This window comes from Epargyreus clarus, unplaced genomic scaffold (genome assembly GCF_041222505.1).
Source record: "Epargyreus clarus isolate Ecla_fem2 unplaced genomic scaffold, WU_Ecla_fem_2.2 ptg000005l, whole genome shotgun sequence".
Lineage (NCBI taxonomy): Eukaryota > Metazoa > Arthropoda > Insecta > Lepidoptera > Hesperiidae > Epargyreus > Epargyreus clarus.
Genome location: NW_027332213.1, coordinates 4,536,341 through 4,554,920, shown reverse-complemented (window position 1 = coordinate 4,554,920; position 18,580 = coordinate 4,536,341). Strand labels below are relative to the sequence as shown.

Sequence of the window (18,580 nt, the reverse complement as noted above, 5' to 3'; positions counted from 1 at the left end):
ATGAGTGGCGATCCGCAGAGTGTAGAAGTTTTGCCCTAATAGGAAAAGTGGGTCAGTACATAATACAACAGTCGCCTAATATCGCCCTTTGTATAAGGTATATGTTGCACTAGGCTAGGATATAACTTTCCTATATCTATATTTTGCTTTTAGGTTTAATTAGACTGTAATTAAATGCCCGCCTTATTTTTATTATTTAAGATAAGTCAGTTTCTACACTCACCTTCAAAGAGAAATGAAGACACAAACGTCTAAATGCATATCAAAAATCTTAAATCATTTAAATGTCTTCCTGGCGGGAGATTGAACTTTCTATGTATTAGATGGCGACCGTTATACGACGCTGGTCATAATTTTTTGTATACTAATTATACTTTTCTATTTTACTTTACTCGTCGTCAGTACTTTAAGTGGTTTACATTAACCGGTAAATAGTAAAAAATCCAGCCTATCATTTTTTATGAGCAGGATAAGAAACGAAATCCAGAAAATAAAATAATATAAAATTTAAAATAAAGCCCTGGGTATTCTAATAATTTTAATAAGTAAAAGTAGCTATTATACGACTATAACACTAATTTATTGAATAATAGAAGGTTACACCTTCTAAATGAATTTATTTGAAATAATCGTCATCTACGCAAGCATACCTAAAATATCGTTAGATATTTTAAAACACAATTAAATATTTTTATTATAATAATAATTTTAAGCAATAAAATACCACACATAAAATGAAACGTAAATAAAATGAAATCTCTTACCTATTTTAAACATTGGCCGTTAATAATAATTTAAAATTAGAACGCTGCTGACGGCGGCCATTACATGTTTTGACAGCTGCACTCATCTCACTTTTATAACAATTTATTGTGCAACAATATTACAGTTTTATGTTCGAACACTATTTTTATTATTCGTGCTTTAAAAAGTGATAAATTGTAGCGATGCATTCGGTAGTAACGTTCGAAAAACCATTACCGCATTTAAGTTTGCCGGATTGGGATGCCCGACTCTACGGTTTGCAGGTGATGTATCTGCTTGTTTGTTGTTCGGTGTAGTGGTTCTCAACCTTTGATGTAATTTTAAAGTGACTGAGACGGTTAGGATTTTTTTGGGCCGTTTAAAAATTGTATTTCTAATTTCTAACGTAATTAATAAATACGTAAGGTCATTGTGAAAATTTCATACAAAACTTTCATCACTTTACACAGACACCGACTCGGATTGATTGGCGTTTGTTATATTAAAATAATTTAATAAGTTATTACCAATTGGTAATAAGTCGTGGATAACATGTCCGGTCTACTAATCTTGTGAATTAATCAAGTACCTACCTACTATTATTTTTGCATAGTTTTATTTAGTAGTCTTTTAATTTAAAAGTATTTAAATTTGTTTGGAGTTATCGCTTACGTATTAATCAATTTACAAATAGTCTATAATCTCTTCGTGATTTGATTGCTGAGATACCACAGCAGCACTCATTTCAGCCTATGTTTTTATTTCTCCAAAACGTCACCCACTTATATCGCCTAAAAGTTTTCAAATTTTACAAAAGTGATTATTGTTCGCATTTGAGCAGTTTGAACGCCACTGGTCGAAAAACTTTTATTTTCCCTGCACTTCTACTTTGCCAAGATAGTGGTGTAAATACTCTCCGAAACTACTTGAGTCTTGTATAGACGTTAAAGAACAAGAATCTACTGAAATCGACACACCCACCGGTCTGTCTGTGGTGGTTTGGAGCTTTTTACCCGATACTGGAGGGTAGTATTTTTGTGCGTTTGTATGTACCTATGTCTCATTTTTGGCACGCGTGACAGCCCAAACGGGTCGACGAATTTTAACATATAACGTGTCGATGGATAGGTCTAAATTACGGCAAAAGCTTTTTTACTAAGCCATCGGTTTTTTATTTATTACAATAATACTCTAGTTGGAATTAACAAAACAATTAATGCGCGAAATAAACGCATTTAAGGAGACACTGTTTTTTAAGACTAAGAAACCGTTTTTAATACATTGACACTTGGGTCTATATAAACTTGTTATACTTATTCCAAAAATGGCGGAGTTTCTGTTTGGCTTGACATTTTGGATTAGATTCATTTTTAAATATAGTAAAATCCTAATAGGTAGTTAGATATTCACTTATTTATATAAATGCTCAATGTGCATAAGTGCTTCATACATCTTACTTAGATATAAAAGTAATTAACCATGTCAAATAAAAAAAATACAATAGAAAAAAGTTTTAGTTAAAAGGTTAAGTTTTAGTATTATTATACTATCAGTAATTTTAATCATCGGACACTGTTTTGCTATTAACTATAATCTGTCGATGTGTGAAATCTTGAGAGAAGTTAATAATTTAATCAGGCGCTTGTATAATTCATACTCTTCAAATATTTTAGAGTTATTTCGAAAGATTAATAAAATTTTACCTTCGATTTTAATCGATTATTTTGGTTTTATCTTAATACCTATGTTATCTTAATACCTTCTTACATTTTAGGGACACGCGTTAGGAAATAAATTAAGTAAAATTTATGTTATGACATACCCACGTACTGATGTATGTTGGCTGTTTCGCTATAGATCAAAGCTATGAATCATAAATGAGATAAAATACATTTATGTCTAACGTGAAACGGCCTGGAACATACTCGTAACACAATCTCTTAAAATTAAATGGACGAAAATGCACCATTGAGCTTCGCCTCAACGGAATACTTAATTAGAGTACATTAAGAATTAAAACGGCTTCCGTACCAGAACTCGTTAGCAAACCTCAAAGCAGAACAAATTAAGAGTACAGTGTGTGTTATAAATCGCGGCTGTACGGAGGTTTACGGAGTTGTGTTTACTTAACCTAAAACGTGGTAATCGAGCGGTGAGATGTTCAGATTCACGCAGCATAAGATTGGGTTCGAATCTTTTAAAGTAGCTGTCTGTAATTCTAATTCCCCCAATTAACTAACTAACGTCCCCTGTGAAAAACATTTTAAAGTATCCCATTTTATTTGTAGTTTAACTGTGGCAGTATCATCGCTCAGGTTTTTCAGTCATAAGTACAAGCTTATTGTTATTGTGACGGCTGGAAGGGTTAAGGGGTAAGTGATCACTTCCGCCTAAGGATAACAGTTATCATCTCCACATAGGATTGCAATCCTATGTGGCATATAGTGCAGTGTAGTGTAGTGTCTGGACTACGAAGGTAGAACCCGTCGAAAAATGTACCTTACAGTGCCTTACACTCATACGAGTAGTATACACCACCCTCCAAACTAGAACAGCTGGTAGCAATGGACGAACATCGAAGTCTTGACACTTTAATACTAATCTTAAATCCATTGTTACGTACCTACGAAATGATAAAATAAATAATAATTGTTATATATCGCAAACTTTGACAAGCAGAAAATTAGATAGCAATAACTTTTATATCATGATGGAAACTGCGAACAATTTAAGGGCTTATTATTCAGAGTGGCAATTGAGAATCGCTTCCGAACCTGCCGCGGAGGGCCGGGATAGGCTTACCGGCCAATTCGTGTACTTGCGTGGGACAAGGAAAACTTTTCTAATTTTCCACTAGGGTATGAAATTTTGGACCTGGATACGAATACGGATTTATTTCAAATATTTTATCGGTTTCAGATACGATTACGGATTTGGAATTATTTCGGATTATCAGATAGTTTCGAATACTTTCATTTCGTTTCGTGTAGAGGGGTATGAGATTAAAAAGGGATATGGGTATGGGAATAAAACAAATAGGTAAAAGAAACACTGGGTGTAACATTATGCAAATTATGCCTACAACGTCGGCTTGGTCGAAGCCAATACTTTTCATGGTGTCCCATGTAAACTCCTCCCTTATCTGAAATTATTCGATTTGTTATATCAGATTCCCTTACGGTTTCGGATATATTTGATTTCGGATCTCCAATACTTTCTGTTAGGGTTACGGAACTCGACAACAACCCTGTTTTCCAGTAAAACCAAGCAGTCGTAAAATTATCGGGGAGCCCTATCGGTGTGATGTTTAAAACGTGTTTGGTGTTTTGACGGATTAAATTTCGTCTAGGGAAGGTAAAATTGTAGGATTTAGGTTCGCTGACGTTCGCCATATGCTTTAAGTAGCTGTTGTTATTGAATAAGAGATAATTCTTTCTGCACATATGGCTCCACGTGGGTTTAGGTCTAGTAGTAATTCTTGCGTCTAGAGAACTATGGTTAAACATAGACATAGGAGAGCAGTAGAATAACACCCAGAACCAGGACATATAATTAAATTATATTTTGTTTTAGATATTTGCCTAGTTGGGTTGAGCCTGAAACTTGAGTATCAGACAGGTAGGGCGATGGCCCAATAGTTTAGAAATTCGGCCTCTCGAACGAGGGGTCCGTGGTTCAAATCCTAGGCCACTGATTTTTCAAAGTTATGTGCGTATTAGAAATTAATTATTACTTGGTTAATACGGTGAAGGAAAACATCGTGAGGAAACCTGCATACCTGAGAGATTTTTATAAAAAAAAATTCAAAGGTATGTGAAGTCTACCAATACGCACATGGCCAGCGTGGTGGACTATGGCCTTATCCTTCTCATTCTGAGAGGAGACCCGTGCCCAGCAGTGGGACAATAATTAGTTTATGACGAGAGTGACTGCGGAGTCACGTGGGTTCCGCATTTTTTATTTAAATGTAATACCTATTATTAGTATTACATTGGTTGTCATTACAACTGGGTATATTAGCATTTGGGACACAAAACTATGATTTATGAAGCACCTTACAAATTTTTAAAGCATTCTACGACGTTCATTTAAAAATCATAAAACCCATTATTTGAGATCTTAATCTTAAAAGGAGTCTACTACTAATTTAGATTTGTCACGATGTCTTTACGGCCTAAAGTAGAACGCTTTATATTTTGATTATTTTATATTAAGTACCTGAATAATATTTCAGTTCAAAACTCATTAGAGAATTACTTCTATAGCGCGTTCTGCTCAAGAATAAATTAAAAAAATTCAAGTACAAAACCAAATTACAAACATTCATTGAGTTTTTATTTAAAAACATAATTGGATATTGTTACAATAAAAATTTATTTTCGTGAAAGCATCTTTATTCAAATAATTTCCAAGTATTTTTCGCAATCTGTCGTTTTTTCTCAAGAAATTGTATAGTCTAAATTGCTTCTAAAAACATTGTTTTACGGAGACACAATGTGATTTTTATTCAAAACTTGACGACCCGTCGTAAATATTCATATTGGCGAACTTTCTACTGAAAATTTGAAGTTGTATGAAACCCATTGGTATTCATATTACACTGATACTGATTGTAGAAGAATTTTCACGTACATATTCATGTTGTGAATTTATAAAAAGTACCAGAAACAAGTTTGTTTTAATATAATTACAGAACCGTTATTAATAAATGTTGTACAGCGCTATCTATCATTGCAATAAAAAACAACATTGTCAGTATTAAAGAGAAGAAAGCAGGTTAGGTATAGCCCGCGTAAAACTGCTAGTCCGCTCTGAAGTTATCACTATACCTGTTTTTTCTTATACTAGGCTTATTAAGCCCTATTATTTTCTGGTTATTTATAAGGTACCTATAATAAGGTACAAGAGACACTCCACAATCCAATCCTTCAATTTATTTTTTTATTAAAAGACTACAATTATAGGCAACATCACTGCTTTAGTATTTTACTTCATAAACTGAGCTTCTAACCAAACTTCTCAGGTAACTGCAGACACAAGACGTGCAGATGCCTTCGATCTTCGTCACGGCGCTCATCAGCTCCGCAACGAGACCAGGATCAAGACTGAGTGGGACAGCTACCACAATAACAACAGGTTGAGGGCGAGGTATGTTCATCATGGTTTATTACGCTCTTACAGGTACAGATTTCTCCTAAACTGATTAAAAACGCTTAAACGACATTGACTTAATGTGCTTTTGTTTACGTTTTTTAAAACTTGACTGGAATCTATCAGTCCTTGAACTGATTTTAAATGATTTTTACTGCAACGGCAATACTACTACACAATTCTGCTTAATAGGAGTGGTTGCGTATTGGTACACTGCTACATAAGCTAAAACTTTTAACTTGAATGAGACATTCCAATTTAGTGTATCTGCAGTCATCCTCAGATATGCCTGCTGTTCTGCTTGGAACTATTTATTATTGTTTATAACCTGCCGTCGTAGTGTCGTGTAAGTCGTTACAATCTAACAATGCTTTATTAGATTTTGAAACAATACAATCTTGTTCATATAGAACAGTTAATCTCAATGGTTTAGTTCGTAATCTGCACGAAGCTCGAACATAAATCTCATAGCCCTCCGGAGTCTAACTTCCAAGATCCATGTTACCGTATCCTCCTATAGACTAGACACTAGACCGTCCAAGGCGCATAATATTAAGAAAGTTATACTGGGTGTATAACTAACTGCGTCAATATGCAGTTGAACTAACATTGACTTAGCTTAAAATAGCTGAGCTCGAGGCACTGTTACCTGACCATTTTAGTGTTTTAATTACAACTTTTTTTAAAATTAACATATTTAATATTAAAAACAATTGCTACACACACAGTTAGGTTACATGTGTTATATTACCATGTTTAGGATATCTCGGGCAGACAAATAACCAGAAAGCTATTTATTGTTGAAAGCTATTTGTTGGTCGTTGTAATTACAATTAAACATTGCTTTTGACCAATTAAAATAGTAGTAAATCGTACATAATGATATTTACTTTTTATAATCAACCTATTATCTTTCCTTAAAAACATACAATGATGTATTTGTGTCAACGTATTTTTAAACTTTTATTCACATATTATGTAAAAAGTATATGCAATTAGGGTTCAGATGTATTTTCTTTGAAAAGTTTTCCTTCCCTTTTATTTTTCCGATCTTTGCACTGTAACAAATTAATGGAAAACAGGTTACTAGGTTAATATAACAAGCTGGACTCAGAAATTTTGTTTGTAAAGTACACAGGTACCGTTTTTCACTTTACCATCCATCCATCCATCCATCCATCAGCCTTTACTGGTCCACTGCTGGACATAGGCCTCCCCTAGTCTGCGCCACTCCGACCGGTCTTGGGCCGTCTGCATCCAGCGGTTTCCCGCCGTCCGCTTCAGGTCGTCAGTCCACCTGGTCGGGGGGCGTCCTGTACTCCTTTTGCCGAGACGTGGTCTCCATTCGAGGACCTTCCGACCCCACCGGTTATCGGTCCTGCGAACTATGTGGCCAGCCCATTGCCACTTCAGCTTGCTTATTTTGAGAGCTATGTCGGTAACTTTCGTTCGCCTACGGATTTCCTCGTTACGAATTCTGTCGCGTAGGGAAATACCGAGCATAGCTCTCTCCATAGCTCGCTGAGCGACTTTGAGTCTTCGTATAAGGTTCACAGTGAAAGACCACGTCTCGGCACCGTACGTCATCACTGGCAACACACACTGCTCGAACATCTTCGACTTCAGGCTCTGAGGTATCTTGGATGAGAAGATGTCACGCAATTTCCCGAACGCTGCCCAACCGAGTCGGATTCTACGAGTGACCTCTTTCTCGAAGTTGGACTTACCCATCTGGATTATCTGTCCCAGGTAAACGTATTCGTCAACAACTTCGAGTGTGACGCCATCTACAACGACCGGCATGGGTGTGACATGGACGTTAGACATGATCTTCGTCTTGTCCATGTTCATCTTAAGACCTACCCGTTGAGAGGCGTCACAGAGGTCATTGAGCATGGTATTGAGGTCCTCCAGCGACTCCGCCATGATGACGATATCGTCTGCGAATCGAAGGTGAGTGATGTATTCGCCATCGATGTTGATGCCGAATCCTTTCCACTCCATCAGTTTGAACACGTCCTCCAGTGCAGCGGTAAACAGTTTTGGAGACAATACGTCACCCTGTCTCACACCTCGCTGCACTTGGATGGGGTTCGTACTTCTGTCGTGTAATCGGATCGTCATTGAGGCTGCCTTATACATACACTTCAACACTTCGATGTATCGATAGTCGATCTGGCACCTCTGGAGTGACTCCAATACCGCCCACGTCTCGATAGAATCGAAGGCTTTCTCATAGTCCACATAAGCCACGCACAACGGCAGGTTGTACTCCTCGGACTTCTGTACCACCTGCCGCAGCGTGTGTATGTGGTCCATGGTGCTAAAGCCTTTTCGAAAGCCGGCTTGTTCGGGAGGCTGGAAGTCGTCAAGCCTGCGAGCTATTCGATTGTAGATAACCCTCGAGAACACTTTGTAGACATGGCTCAAAAGCGCAATGGGCCTGTAGTTCTTCAACAAAGACGTATCGCCTTTTTTGAAGAACAGTACCACCACGCTTTTGCTCCACGCCTCCGGTGCTATACCCTGGCTAATGACGGAATCGAATAGCTGTTGGAGTGCTATTAAAATCGGTTTGCCACCTGCTTTTAGCAGTTCCGTTGTTATTCCGTCTTCGCCAGGGGCTCGGTTGTTTTTGAGCTGTTTGAGGGCCATTCTTATCTCGTAAAGGCTGACGTCCGGGATATCTTCGGTATAGTGCCGGGTTAGCGTGGCTCGCTTGTCAAAGACAGGTCGTAGAGGCGCACGCGAAGTGGTATATAACTGTCCGTAGAACTTCTCAATTTCTCTCAGAACTTCAGGCCTCGTGGCAACTGTGGTGCCGGCATCCGTCCTCAGCTGCGTCAGCAAGCTTTGCCCAACCCGCAGATCCCTTGCGAAGACTTTGGAGCCTTTATTTCGCTCAATGCACTCTTTAATGCGAATAGCATTAGAGAGGCGCAAGTCGTGTCGCATTCTATTAAAGATCTGTGCGTTGAGCCGCCTGTACTTAGACAGTGAAGCCGGAGACTGCACACACATTGCCCGCCGCTCTGCCATAAGTCCGAGTGTATGGGCTGAGAGCCTTTGAGTTGTTCTTTTGGAGGCGGTCTGGTAATACTTCGACCCCACCTCACGGACAGTTTCTACCAACTTGGTGTTAATATCGTCAACATCTACGCAACGTTCTAGGCATCGCAGACGATTATCGAGCTCGAGTCGAAAGTTTTCAGAGCCCTGGACCTGGCAAGGTGTTGGACGAAGTATCGACTTCATAAGGCGGGACCGTTCCAGCTTGACTTGGATATTTAACGTGCCTCTAACCATCCGGTGATCGCTTCCGGTTTTAAGCCTATTGATCACAGAGACATCGTTAAATATATGCCGTTTGTCCGCCAATATGAAGTCAATCTCGTTTTTGGTAGTACCATCGGGACTCATCCAGGTCCACTTCCTCTGGGGCTTCTTCTTGAAAAAGGAGTTCATCATATAGAATCCTTCCTTTTCCAAAAAGTTAGCCAGCAAGTGGCCTCGATGGTTCCGATGACCAAATCCAAAAGGCCCCACCTTCGACTCATCGCCATATTGGACACCTAGTTTTGCATTGAAGTCCCCCATCACAACCGTGAAGTACGATTTTGAGGTATGTATGGCTTTTGATATGTCCTCATACATAACCTCAACCTCGTCGTCGGAGTGTGTCGATGTCGGCGCATATACCTGTATGACCTTCAGCGAGTATCTTTTAGATACTCTGAGTATAAGGTATGCTACCCTTGGCGACACACTCTTGATCTCCACTATGTTGTTGACGAGGGATTTGTTGACGATAAACCCGACACCACCTTGGGACAGATGTTCGCCCTCTCGGTGATAGAGCAAGTTACCGGATTTTAGGATCGTCGAGTCCTCCCCCTGTCTTCGGACTTCAGACAACCCTATAATACTCCAGTTTAACTTGCCTATCTCTTCTTCCAGCTCATATATCTTCTCATCGTTCCTCAGAGTCCTGGTGTTATATGTTGCCAGGTGCAGCAGTCGTCGTTTATGGTAGCCCGATCTCTGCCGGAGATTCTTAGCACCCCCTGCCCCGCCGTAACCGTGACCGCTACCGTAGCCAGGAATAGCGGGGCTGCCGGGGACTGGGGGCCGGGGTTTTGTTGCAGCTGCCATTAGGGGGTTGTTGCCATAGTCACCGCGCTTGGCTGTGCGTGTTGGTGACCGCAGTATGGTGGTAAATTCACAGAGAGACGCTGCTGCCCATCTCCTGGTTTTTGTCCCTTAGTCGACTCTTACGACATCCACGGGAAGAGAGGGAGTGGTGCTATTCGCAGCCGGCACCACACCATATTTGTCATAAATAGGTAAATATTTTTATTTTATTTCTTTATTGAAAACTTGAGTACTTACTTGACCGTGTTATATTCGTGTTTTCTCATTAAATCCGTTGCACTGAATAAACTTCTATACATACAAATCGGTTGTATATTTAAATTCTTCAAATGCAATGAAGTCGTTTGCATTTATTTAGTCTCGACTCAATGCATTAATTTAACTTAATTTAAAGAATATCTGAAACAAAATTCTGTACCTACATGTATACAATGAACGAAAAACTAAGATCAACTAAGATCATTTTATGAATAGTTTGTATAAGACGAATGATAATAATCTGACAGAGCTAATTATAATTCGCTTATATGTTAAAACACGATAATTATTTATCAAGCTTCTGTCATTATGTTAATTGTACAATATTCTATTTTTCAATTTCGATGTTTTAAGTCAATCTTGAGTATACTCGTAAGTACCCTGTACTGAAAAAAATAAAGGAAGAGCACTTAAGCTTGTAGGTCACAAAGTGAAGTTATACAAATGTTTATATTCATCAAATTATTCCAGAGTTTACGAAATCGAGCAATGGAAGTCTACTCTCCAAGAACTTCTCGATCTACTCGACCGGGAGATGGCTGCGTTGAAAGACGAGAAGGCTTCCACAGAGAGGGAACTAGAGCAACTTAATATGCCCTTGCTTGTCTGCTCTGAGTGTCTCTCGAATAGAGACGGCAGAAGAAGCACTGAGTTGACCTACGATCTTGCTGATACTGAGCTGAAGAAGGTACGGATTTTTGTGATATTGCAGTAACTGTATGCTAATACAGTTCACTGGTAAGCGACATGACGTATATAGAAATCTGTAATCAATCCTAAATAAAATTAGGAATTCTATCATTAGGCAAGGATATGTTACTACAGGATAGTAAGTTAAAGGCTTTACCATACCTTTCCTATCAGAATCACAACACATCACACCTTTAACGCAGCAGCGCTTAATATAAAGCAGAACTAGGTTCTCAAAGTTAATTTTGGAATAAGCATCTATCATAATAATAAGGTCCTGTAAGAATAAGAACTATTAAATGATGTAATAAATATTATATAATTGGTTTTATTCTATCACTAATTGTGTGATTGCAATTTATCAGTAAAAGTTAAGGCATGAATGAAATTCTCAAAATTAGATAAAATTAGCATACTATTATATAATAATATACGTATAGCGAAAATAAAAAGAATTACGAATGACAGAAGAGATTATAAGAGCAGTTTATGTTTTTTGTAATTTCCAATGTCCATGCCCGACAACAAAAACGACACGAAACGACAAAACAAATTCCACAACACAGGATAATCCTAGTGGGATATGTACTGGGAAAGGTTTAAATAAAAATTGTGAAGAGGATTTGGTTGCTTTTTCCGTTCACGCACTGTTTAATAGAACTTTATGGTTTATTTTTGTATAGAGATTCAGTTTAATAAAGGAATAATAAGCGAGAGCATTTTGAGAGCAGATTAAAAATAATTAGGTCATAGTCTACTGCGCTGACCAAGTGCGAATTGGTAGACTTCACATACCTTTGAAAACATTTTTTGTTTTTAAGATTTCTTCGGCACGCACTCACGATGTTCTCCTTCATAGTTTAAGTAAGTGATAATTAATTTGTAAATAACGAAACAATTTTACAATTAAAAACTTGTTTGCAAAAAACCAAATAAACGAATTTCATGTACAACCTGAAATCATCTGTCCACGAGCCTGGGCGCTTAGGAAAAGAACACATGAGTGACAGTGATACCAGCGACCTGTTACGATGGCGACTTGGCGATAATAGGCAACGGCTGCTAGTGGTCGCTGTGTGGCGCCGGACACCGATGTGATATGTCGCTCGTTTAGTTGCTCCCTAAGAGGAAACTCTTTGAAACGTAAACCATGCCCTTCAAACTCCAATAAAACATTGCTACATTATTGCTGTAAAATAGAAATAGGAATAGTAGTTTTGCCGCCACACGTAAATGATCTCTTAATGTTGTGATATAAAGTGTGTTTCTTCTATAGAAATTACAAAGATTTTTTTCCACAGTTTAGCATAGTTATTTCCTGAAAACTTAGTGTAACCTGATCTGACTTCAATAACGCTTATAATAATTGTAGATGTAAATAATTTGTAGATGGCTTGAAATTTTTTTTTATCGTTTTTTTTCCAGGAACTTTGCGTAACGGAAAGCAACAAGAAGATGCTGATAGACCGTTGTCAATCTGCCTGGGAGAAGATAAACAAGTTGGAAGTGGTTAAATTCAAACTGCAACTGGATTTGAACGATAAGAACGAAACTTTACAGATCGATAAGGACATGCTCAGCCTTGATAAGGATTGTGCGAACATTACTTACAAGACGGACTCTCTCAAGAATCCGAAAAGGTAATCGTTCTCTACCAGACTGGACAAATTCGTCATAGTCGATACTGTGATTATTTAAGTAGAATTTGCAGTTACGTATGTTACATACTTGATACCCATTTACTATAGTCTCTGAACAGAGCTAACATTTGTCAGAATTGGTCATTTGGTAGTATTTAGGTACATAGCAGTTTTCGTGTGCCAAACTCATTTTGATTGGTCCTACAGAAAGTTTGGACATTGGCCATCAATTCAATTTCAAATGATGTTCCACTAAAACACGTGAAATCTCGTTCGATCATACTTCATCATTCTACTATGACGCTTTTCGAACTCATTGCCCTACAGTACAATTCTCTGGGTCTATCCTGACCCACATTTATATAACACCCCTGGTGTTATATAAATGTGGGTCAGGATAAATCTATACAAAGTCTACTACATAAAATCAGACCTAGAACAAAAATCTAAGCCCGTAAGATATCTGCATATGCGGGGATTCAACCCAGGATAGATATTGTTGTTTTATTTTAAAAACTAGGCATTTTTTGCATAGTAAAGGGATCCACTCTGAAATAATTGCGTAACCGGAGATCGAACCCGAGACTCTGCAAAAACTGCTTTGGATTTACAATCGTTCCGTTTTAAAAACGACATTGTAGTAATTGTACACGTAGAAATTGTAGCCTTAAATTGACTAGAACTCCAAGGCTAGAGGGACTGTAATTATAATTAATGACGCAATCTGTTCATTATAGTAGCATATTAGTAGGAACTGAAGGACTATTTAATTAGGGAACGTCCTACCTTTCATGTAATAAACTCGTAGGGTGGCTTAGGATTATTCGGGATTCTAGATTACCCTCTTTGCCGAGTCAGATTCTGAGATGCTGCGGAAGTAAATGATTTCCAGGTTACTAATATTATAATAATAGTAACTATGCAAATACGAAAACTTTCTCCAATATCATTAGTAATTAATTTAATATTATAATTAAAAGGGTAGAACCCCATGTCACTAACATAGGGTTCTACCACTTTTAAACCGCTGCATCTATTTCTGTCCAATAACAGCAGTTTTAATCGCTGCTCTGTTCTGGTCTCGAGAATATTGTAAGAGAGACATACTTTTCCGAGGTATTCCAACTGAGTAGCTCAAGGGGTAACAGCGCATGTGGCCGACTACAGGTAGGAATCAAATCCTATCTAGGGTTGATTATAGATGTCTCATGGGCACTTACCATCAGAGGGATTGCATATCGTCTGCTACTTCCATATTTTAAACCTAAATAATTCAACCTTTATTCTTTGATGGGAGGCGGTGTAAGAGAGTTTATGGTTGGATAAATAAGAGAAATACATTTAGTTATATTTTTAAATGTATCTACTTAAGTGTTTTTACGTTACAAGTTTCCGTGTAGCCCACTGCTATTAAGAGGACCTCTTTAACCATCGTCCTACTATCATTTCTTCTAGAATGATCACCTACGAACAGTGGCTAGACAAATGCGAAGCGACGAAGAAGATGGCGACAGACGAGCTGCACGATACGTTGCGTTTACGTGAATCCCTGTTCGTGGCTCGCGGTAGAGCTAGAAATGCTTTACGAGCGCAAACTGACGTCACCAACTACATGATGCGCCGGCGCGTGTACGAAACGCAGAGGGCTAGGAATGAGCTGCAATGGCAGAAGATGAAGGTATTTTATGTACAGTTAATGACTAGTTTTTGTGATGCAGTGAAACAATCTCAAACAATACAGGATTTTTATTAAAAAACTCGTGTATTTTTCGAATAAAATTACTTTAATGAAGTTTTATCGCCGATATTTTAATATGCATATTAATATTTACCCTTTAAAAAATAACAATCTGCTGATGAGTACAATGTCCATCTGATGATAAGGTTTCCTTGAGCATGTCAAATCAATTCCAAATATTATTGAGGGATAAGTTGAAATAACTCATACATTAGTGTCTCCAATGCTACACCTATTTCTATCTACTTTTTCGTACCTTTACTTCTTGATTTAGTAAAGAGTTAGTAGTAGTAATAGCTCTTTGTTAAGAACAAGCTTAATCTTTCTTAGATGGAGGAAAACATGGACAAACTAGCAACGGAACTTAAGACTATTGGTGAACAATTCGCTGACAAAGTGAATGCGCTCAAAGTGGCTGAAACTCGACTGGAGACTAGAGGGTACCGGCCGGGAATCGAACTGGCTGGGGATGAAGCAGATATTGGATTGAAGGAAGAAGTTCGCAACTTGAGGGAAACGATCCGACAGCTACAGGAGAAGCTGGATTGTGCGAAGTTAGTAATATTTTTAGTATTGTATTAACTTAATATTTTTTATGTTGATTATATAAAAACACACTTTTTATTATATTATACTAATTTGCAAGAGCCCATTGCGAATATAATAGAAGTACCTACATAGTTTTTTTTTGTATGATTTGTGTGAAGAATATTTAGAACGATTATATCCTGCAATATAATCTATAGATTAGTTATATGTTAAAGCATAACAATTATCAAAAAATATATATTAATTACTTTACTAAATACTTTAGTGTAATGTAACTGTTTCACATACAACCCCACTTTTATATACATAGCATATTTATTGTTGAAAGGAACGAGCTAATTCATACCGTGAGAACTTGAATCAATGTAGGTGATTAGACTTCAATCGTTTTTGCATCATTGTCAATAGTTATTTTGTATGGGATTTCCCGTATTGATTGTAAACAAGAACATGCACATTGATGTTACGTAAGGCAATTGATCAAACAAGATGCTTTTAGCCTTTAACCCTACAGGAAGCGAATCATGTTCGACAAGTATTGGACTGTAGACAGCGATAAACAATTATAAAGCACCTACGTTAGAAAACGGAAATGGTAATTTGCAATAAATGCTCGTATGATATGCATTAAATTATAAATTCTTCGCTTACCTATATAAACATTTGCATATCGGCATACTATTATTGTCTTAAACGCATTGTTTTGCTTTGTACGGTTATTTTGTGAGCAGATGATGGTTATAAATAACAACAAAGAAAGTCACAATATTGTTTTGTATTTTGTAACAATTACCGATTTTTAAAATAAAGTTATGATTTTAGTATTATTTAAAGAAAGTTATATAGGTTTTATTTTTAATATTTTTTCCAAAACAATAATGAAAATAATAGGTATATAATAGGTACACCTATATGAAGTATGAACGACACAGATTGCAGAGTATTTTATCATTATTCTATAATTAAACTTTTATTAACTTATGTATATAGGCGACCGATAAGTAAGTTTGTAGAAAAATTAACTTCGCCATACAATTTCGTACAAGGGGAGTTGGCACGAGTGCACGCTAAAACATTTATAAGTTGTAAAGTAAAGACTTACTAAATAAATAGACTCCTAGTATCTGCCTGTTAATTTAAAAAAAAGATTTATTCATACGTCATGCTTACGGTCTATACCATAACAAACATTTTTTTCTTTATGATTGTGCATCCCCGTTAATCTTTGTTTATATTCACTTTCATATGTTTTTCCTAAAAATATTAATACAAGTGCAGTTGCCCCTGAGACGAAGTGAGACTGTATCCTGATATGCTTATTTCTATCCATGCACCGACAATCCTGCTTAAGTCCCGTTTATGGGCACAGGGCATCTTGTTACAACTGCGGCAGACATGGTATTTACTCCACCACATTGCAGAACGGGAATTTAACTAGGCATACCTTAATATAAAAACTTAAATACTAAATTAGGAGTCTATAAATTACTGTGTCGTTGTTGTTAAGTCTTCAAGTTGAACAAAAGGAACAAATTGTGTCACGTTATTATCTCGTTGCGGGATTGTTGGCTTGAGCTTTCAGTTTTAAGAGATTTTAAGACAAACTTTCAAAAGGGTAGACGTGTTAATTTTTTTGGATGACTCCGCTCGAAAATGTATTTTCTTTGTAGTATTCACGAACAAAGTAGGCAACTTGGTTATACTGGTGTGCTCGTATAATGTCAAATTTTTAGAGTATTCATATTTTAAAGATCGTAGCAATGTAATCATGCTAAAGTGGATGATAACCAACATGGCTTCTGTGATCGACCTCAAGTACTACGCCTGATTTTTTGGCTGTCGATTAACGTTGGTGTCAATTAATGTTCATTACCATTTAAGGTGGGCTAGATGTTTGGGTCCATATCTTTTAAATCATCATCATCATCAACACATATCTCACAACTGAGTAAGGGTTTTCACTCGGAGTGAGAAGGGTTTAGGCCGTAGCCAGCCACGCTAGTCCTTTTGGAGAACTCTGACGTGTAGGTCTCCACACTGTTTCTTCAACACCCATATAAGGTCATTAAATTTTAGGTTAGATAATTCGGCTTTAGATCCCAGCTACCGTGATCACACTCAGTATTATTATCTTTCAGAGCCACCTACAATGCTCTGGAGGCGGCATCGATCAAAATCGCGATCGACCTAAACGATAAAGAGCAATCCTTGGAGACGGACACCAGAGCCCTTGAAATGAGGTCGGCTCTCGAGCCCAAGAAACCTCAGGGCACCGATAAGAACCTCATCCTTGCGAGCATGGAGGATGAGGTGCCGAAGATGGAAGGTTGAATTGAAATGATTCCACAGTAATTATTCTTCAATGTGAAGAATCAAAAATAAACAGCGTATTAACAAATTGCTCGGAAAGTGTACGCGTACCTACTTTTTTTTTCGTGTTTTCTTGAAATTAGTATGTGAAATTTTCTTTTTTGTGATATTTTACTTCTTTCGGTACTTACTTAGGTACAAAATTCTAGAATTCAAATTTAATATTTTTTTATAATTTATAAAATTGATATTACTTTTTATTATTGTTTTGATAAGTGCCTAAATGTATTTGTTTTAATCGTTTAAAAATGTATTAAAGTGCTTTATATCTTACAATGGCGTATAGTATGGGTATAAAGTTTGTCGAAAGTTTTTTAACCGGTCGAAGGTCTCCGACAAGGTTTACAACTTTAGACACCGTGATAGTAACTACCGGGAAGATTTAACATAATAGGAAATTACTTACGAAACTCTTAGATAATAACAAAGTTAGACAACGTCAGGAGTGGCAAGGTTTTGAATAGATGATCGCCGATTGCCCGTGTAGTTCTGGGACCAGAATAGGGCTACGGTATCCCCTGCCTGTCGTAAGAGGCGACTAAAAGGGGCTTCCGGGGTTGCGGGCGGCAAGACTAGGGAGGGACTAAGAAGCTCTATCCGTCCGGCCAGCGATTTCGAGAAAAATGGTGGTATGTGTGGTTATATACCGTCGTGTACACCAAGTGCCACCAGTGCGTCAAGCTCATCTGGGCGGAGCCCGACGGGGCAACGCGCTAAGAGGACTCCAGTTGCGTTCCTCTGGATATCCCGGAGTCCTCTACGCAGCGCTAAGGATGGTCACCGAGGGGGTTTTAGTGCGGTAAGAATCCCACATAACCCCGCGCCGCTCAAACTGCATAGGGTACTTTTTGAAGGTTTCCCCCTTAAGATGATCGCCGATAGTATTGCATAAAATTTCATGCGATAGTTTGCGATAAATCCACGAAAAGAAATGCGTTAAAAAGGCTAAAATGTCTTAAATAATAAATAACGCACCTATAAGGCGATTTAAAAATTTCGGTCCATAATTTCTTTTGAATTTCTTTCATCATTAACTGATTAAATATTTATTGTCAATACGAGAGTAACTTTAAACAGAGTAGCTTTAGATTTAAACCTAAACCACCTAGTGAGGTATATTTTCATAGAACTGGGAATAATTCTCTACATTATCAAATTGAATTAGTGAATCTTTTAACCCTAATGGAAGATGGACCACCCATCGTTTTGTTCGTGGTTCATTTCACACACTGGACAAGATCTACTATAAAAAGGTGGTATTCCATAGGGACATTACATTCGAAGTTCC

At 37.5% G+C, this 18,580-nt stretch overlaps 1 protein-coding gene across 1 annotated transcript; it reads left to right on the top strand.

Annotated features, from left to right (window-relative positions):
• The first annotated feature begins 802 nt into the window (after positions 1-802).
• On the top strand, positions 803-17,490 carry LOC140757976 (tektin-2). Its single transcript, XM_073093903.1, has 7 exons — positions 803-1,028; positions 5,768-5,892; positions 10,777-10,993; positions 12,421-12,635; positions 14,091-14,313; positions 14,704-14,927; positions 17,061-17,490. The coding sequence occupies exons 1-7, from the start codon at positions 948-950 to the stop codon at positions 17,251-17,253; spliced, it is 1,278 nt and encodes a 425-aa protein (XP_072950004.1). The 5' UTR covers positions 803-947; the 3' UTR covers positions 17,254-17,490.
• The last annotated feature ends 1,090 nt before the right edge of the window (positions 17,491-18,580 follow it).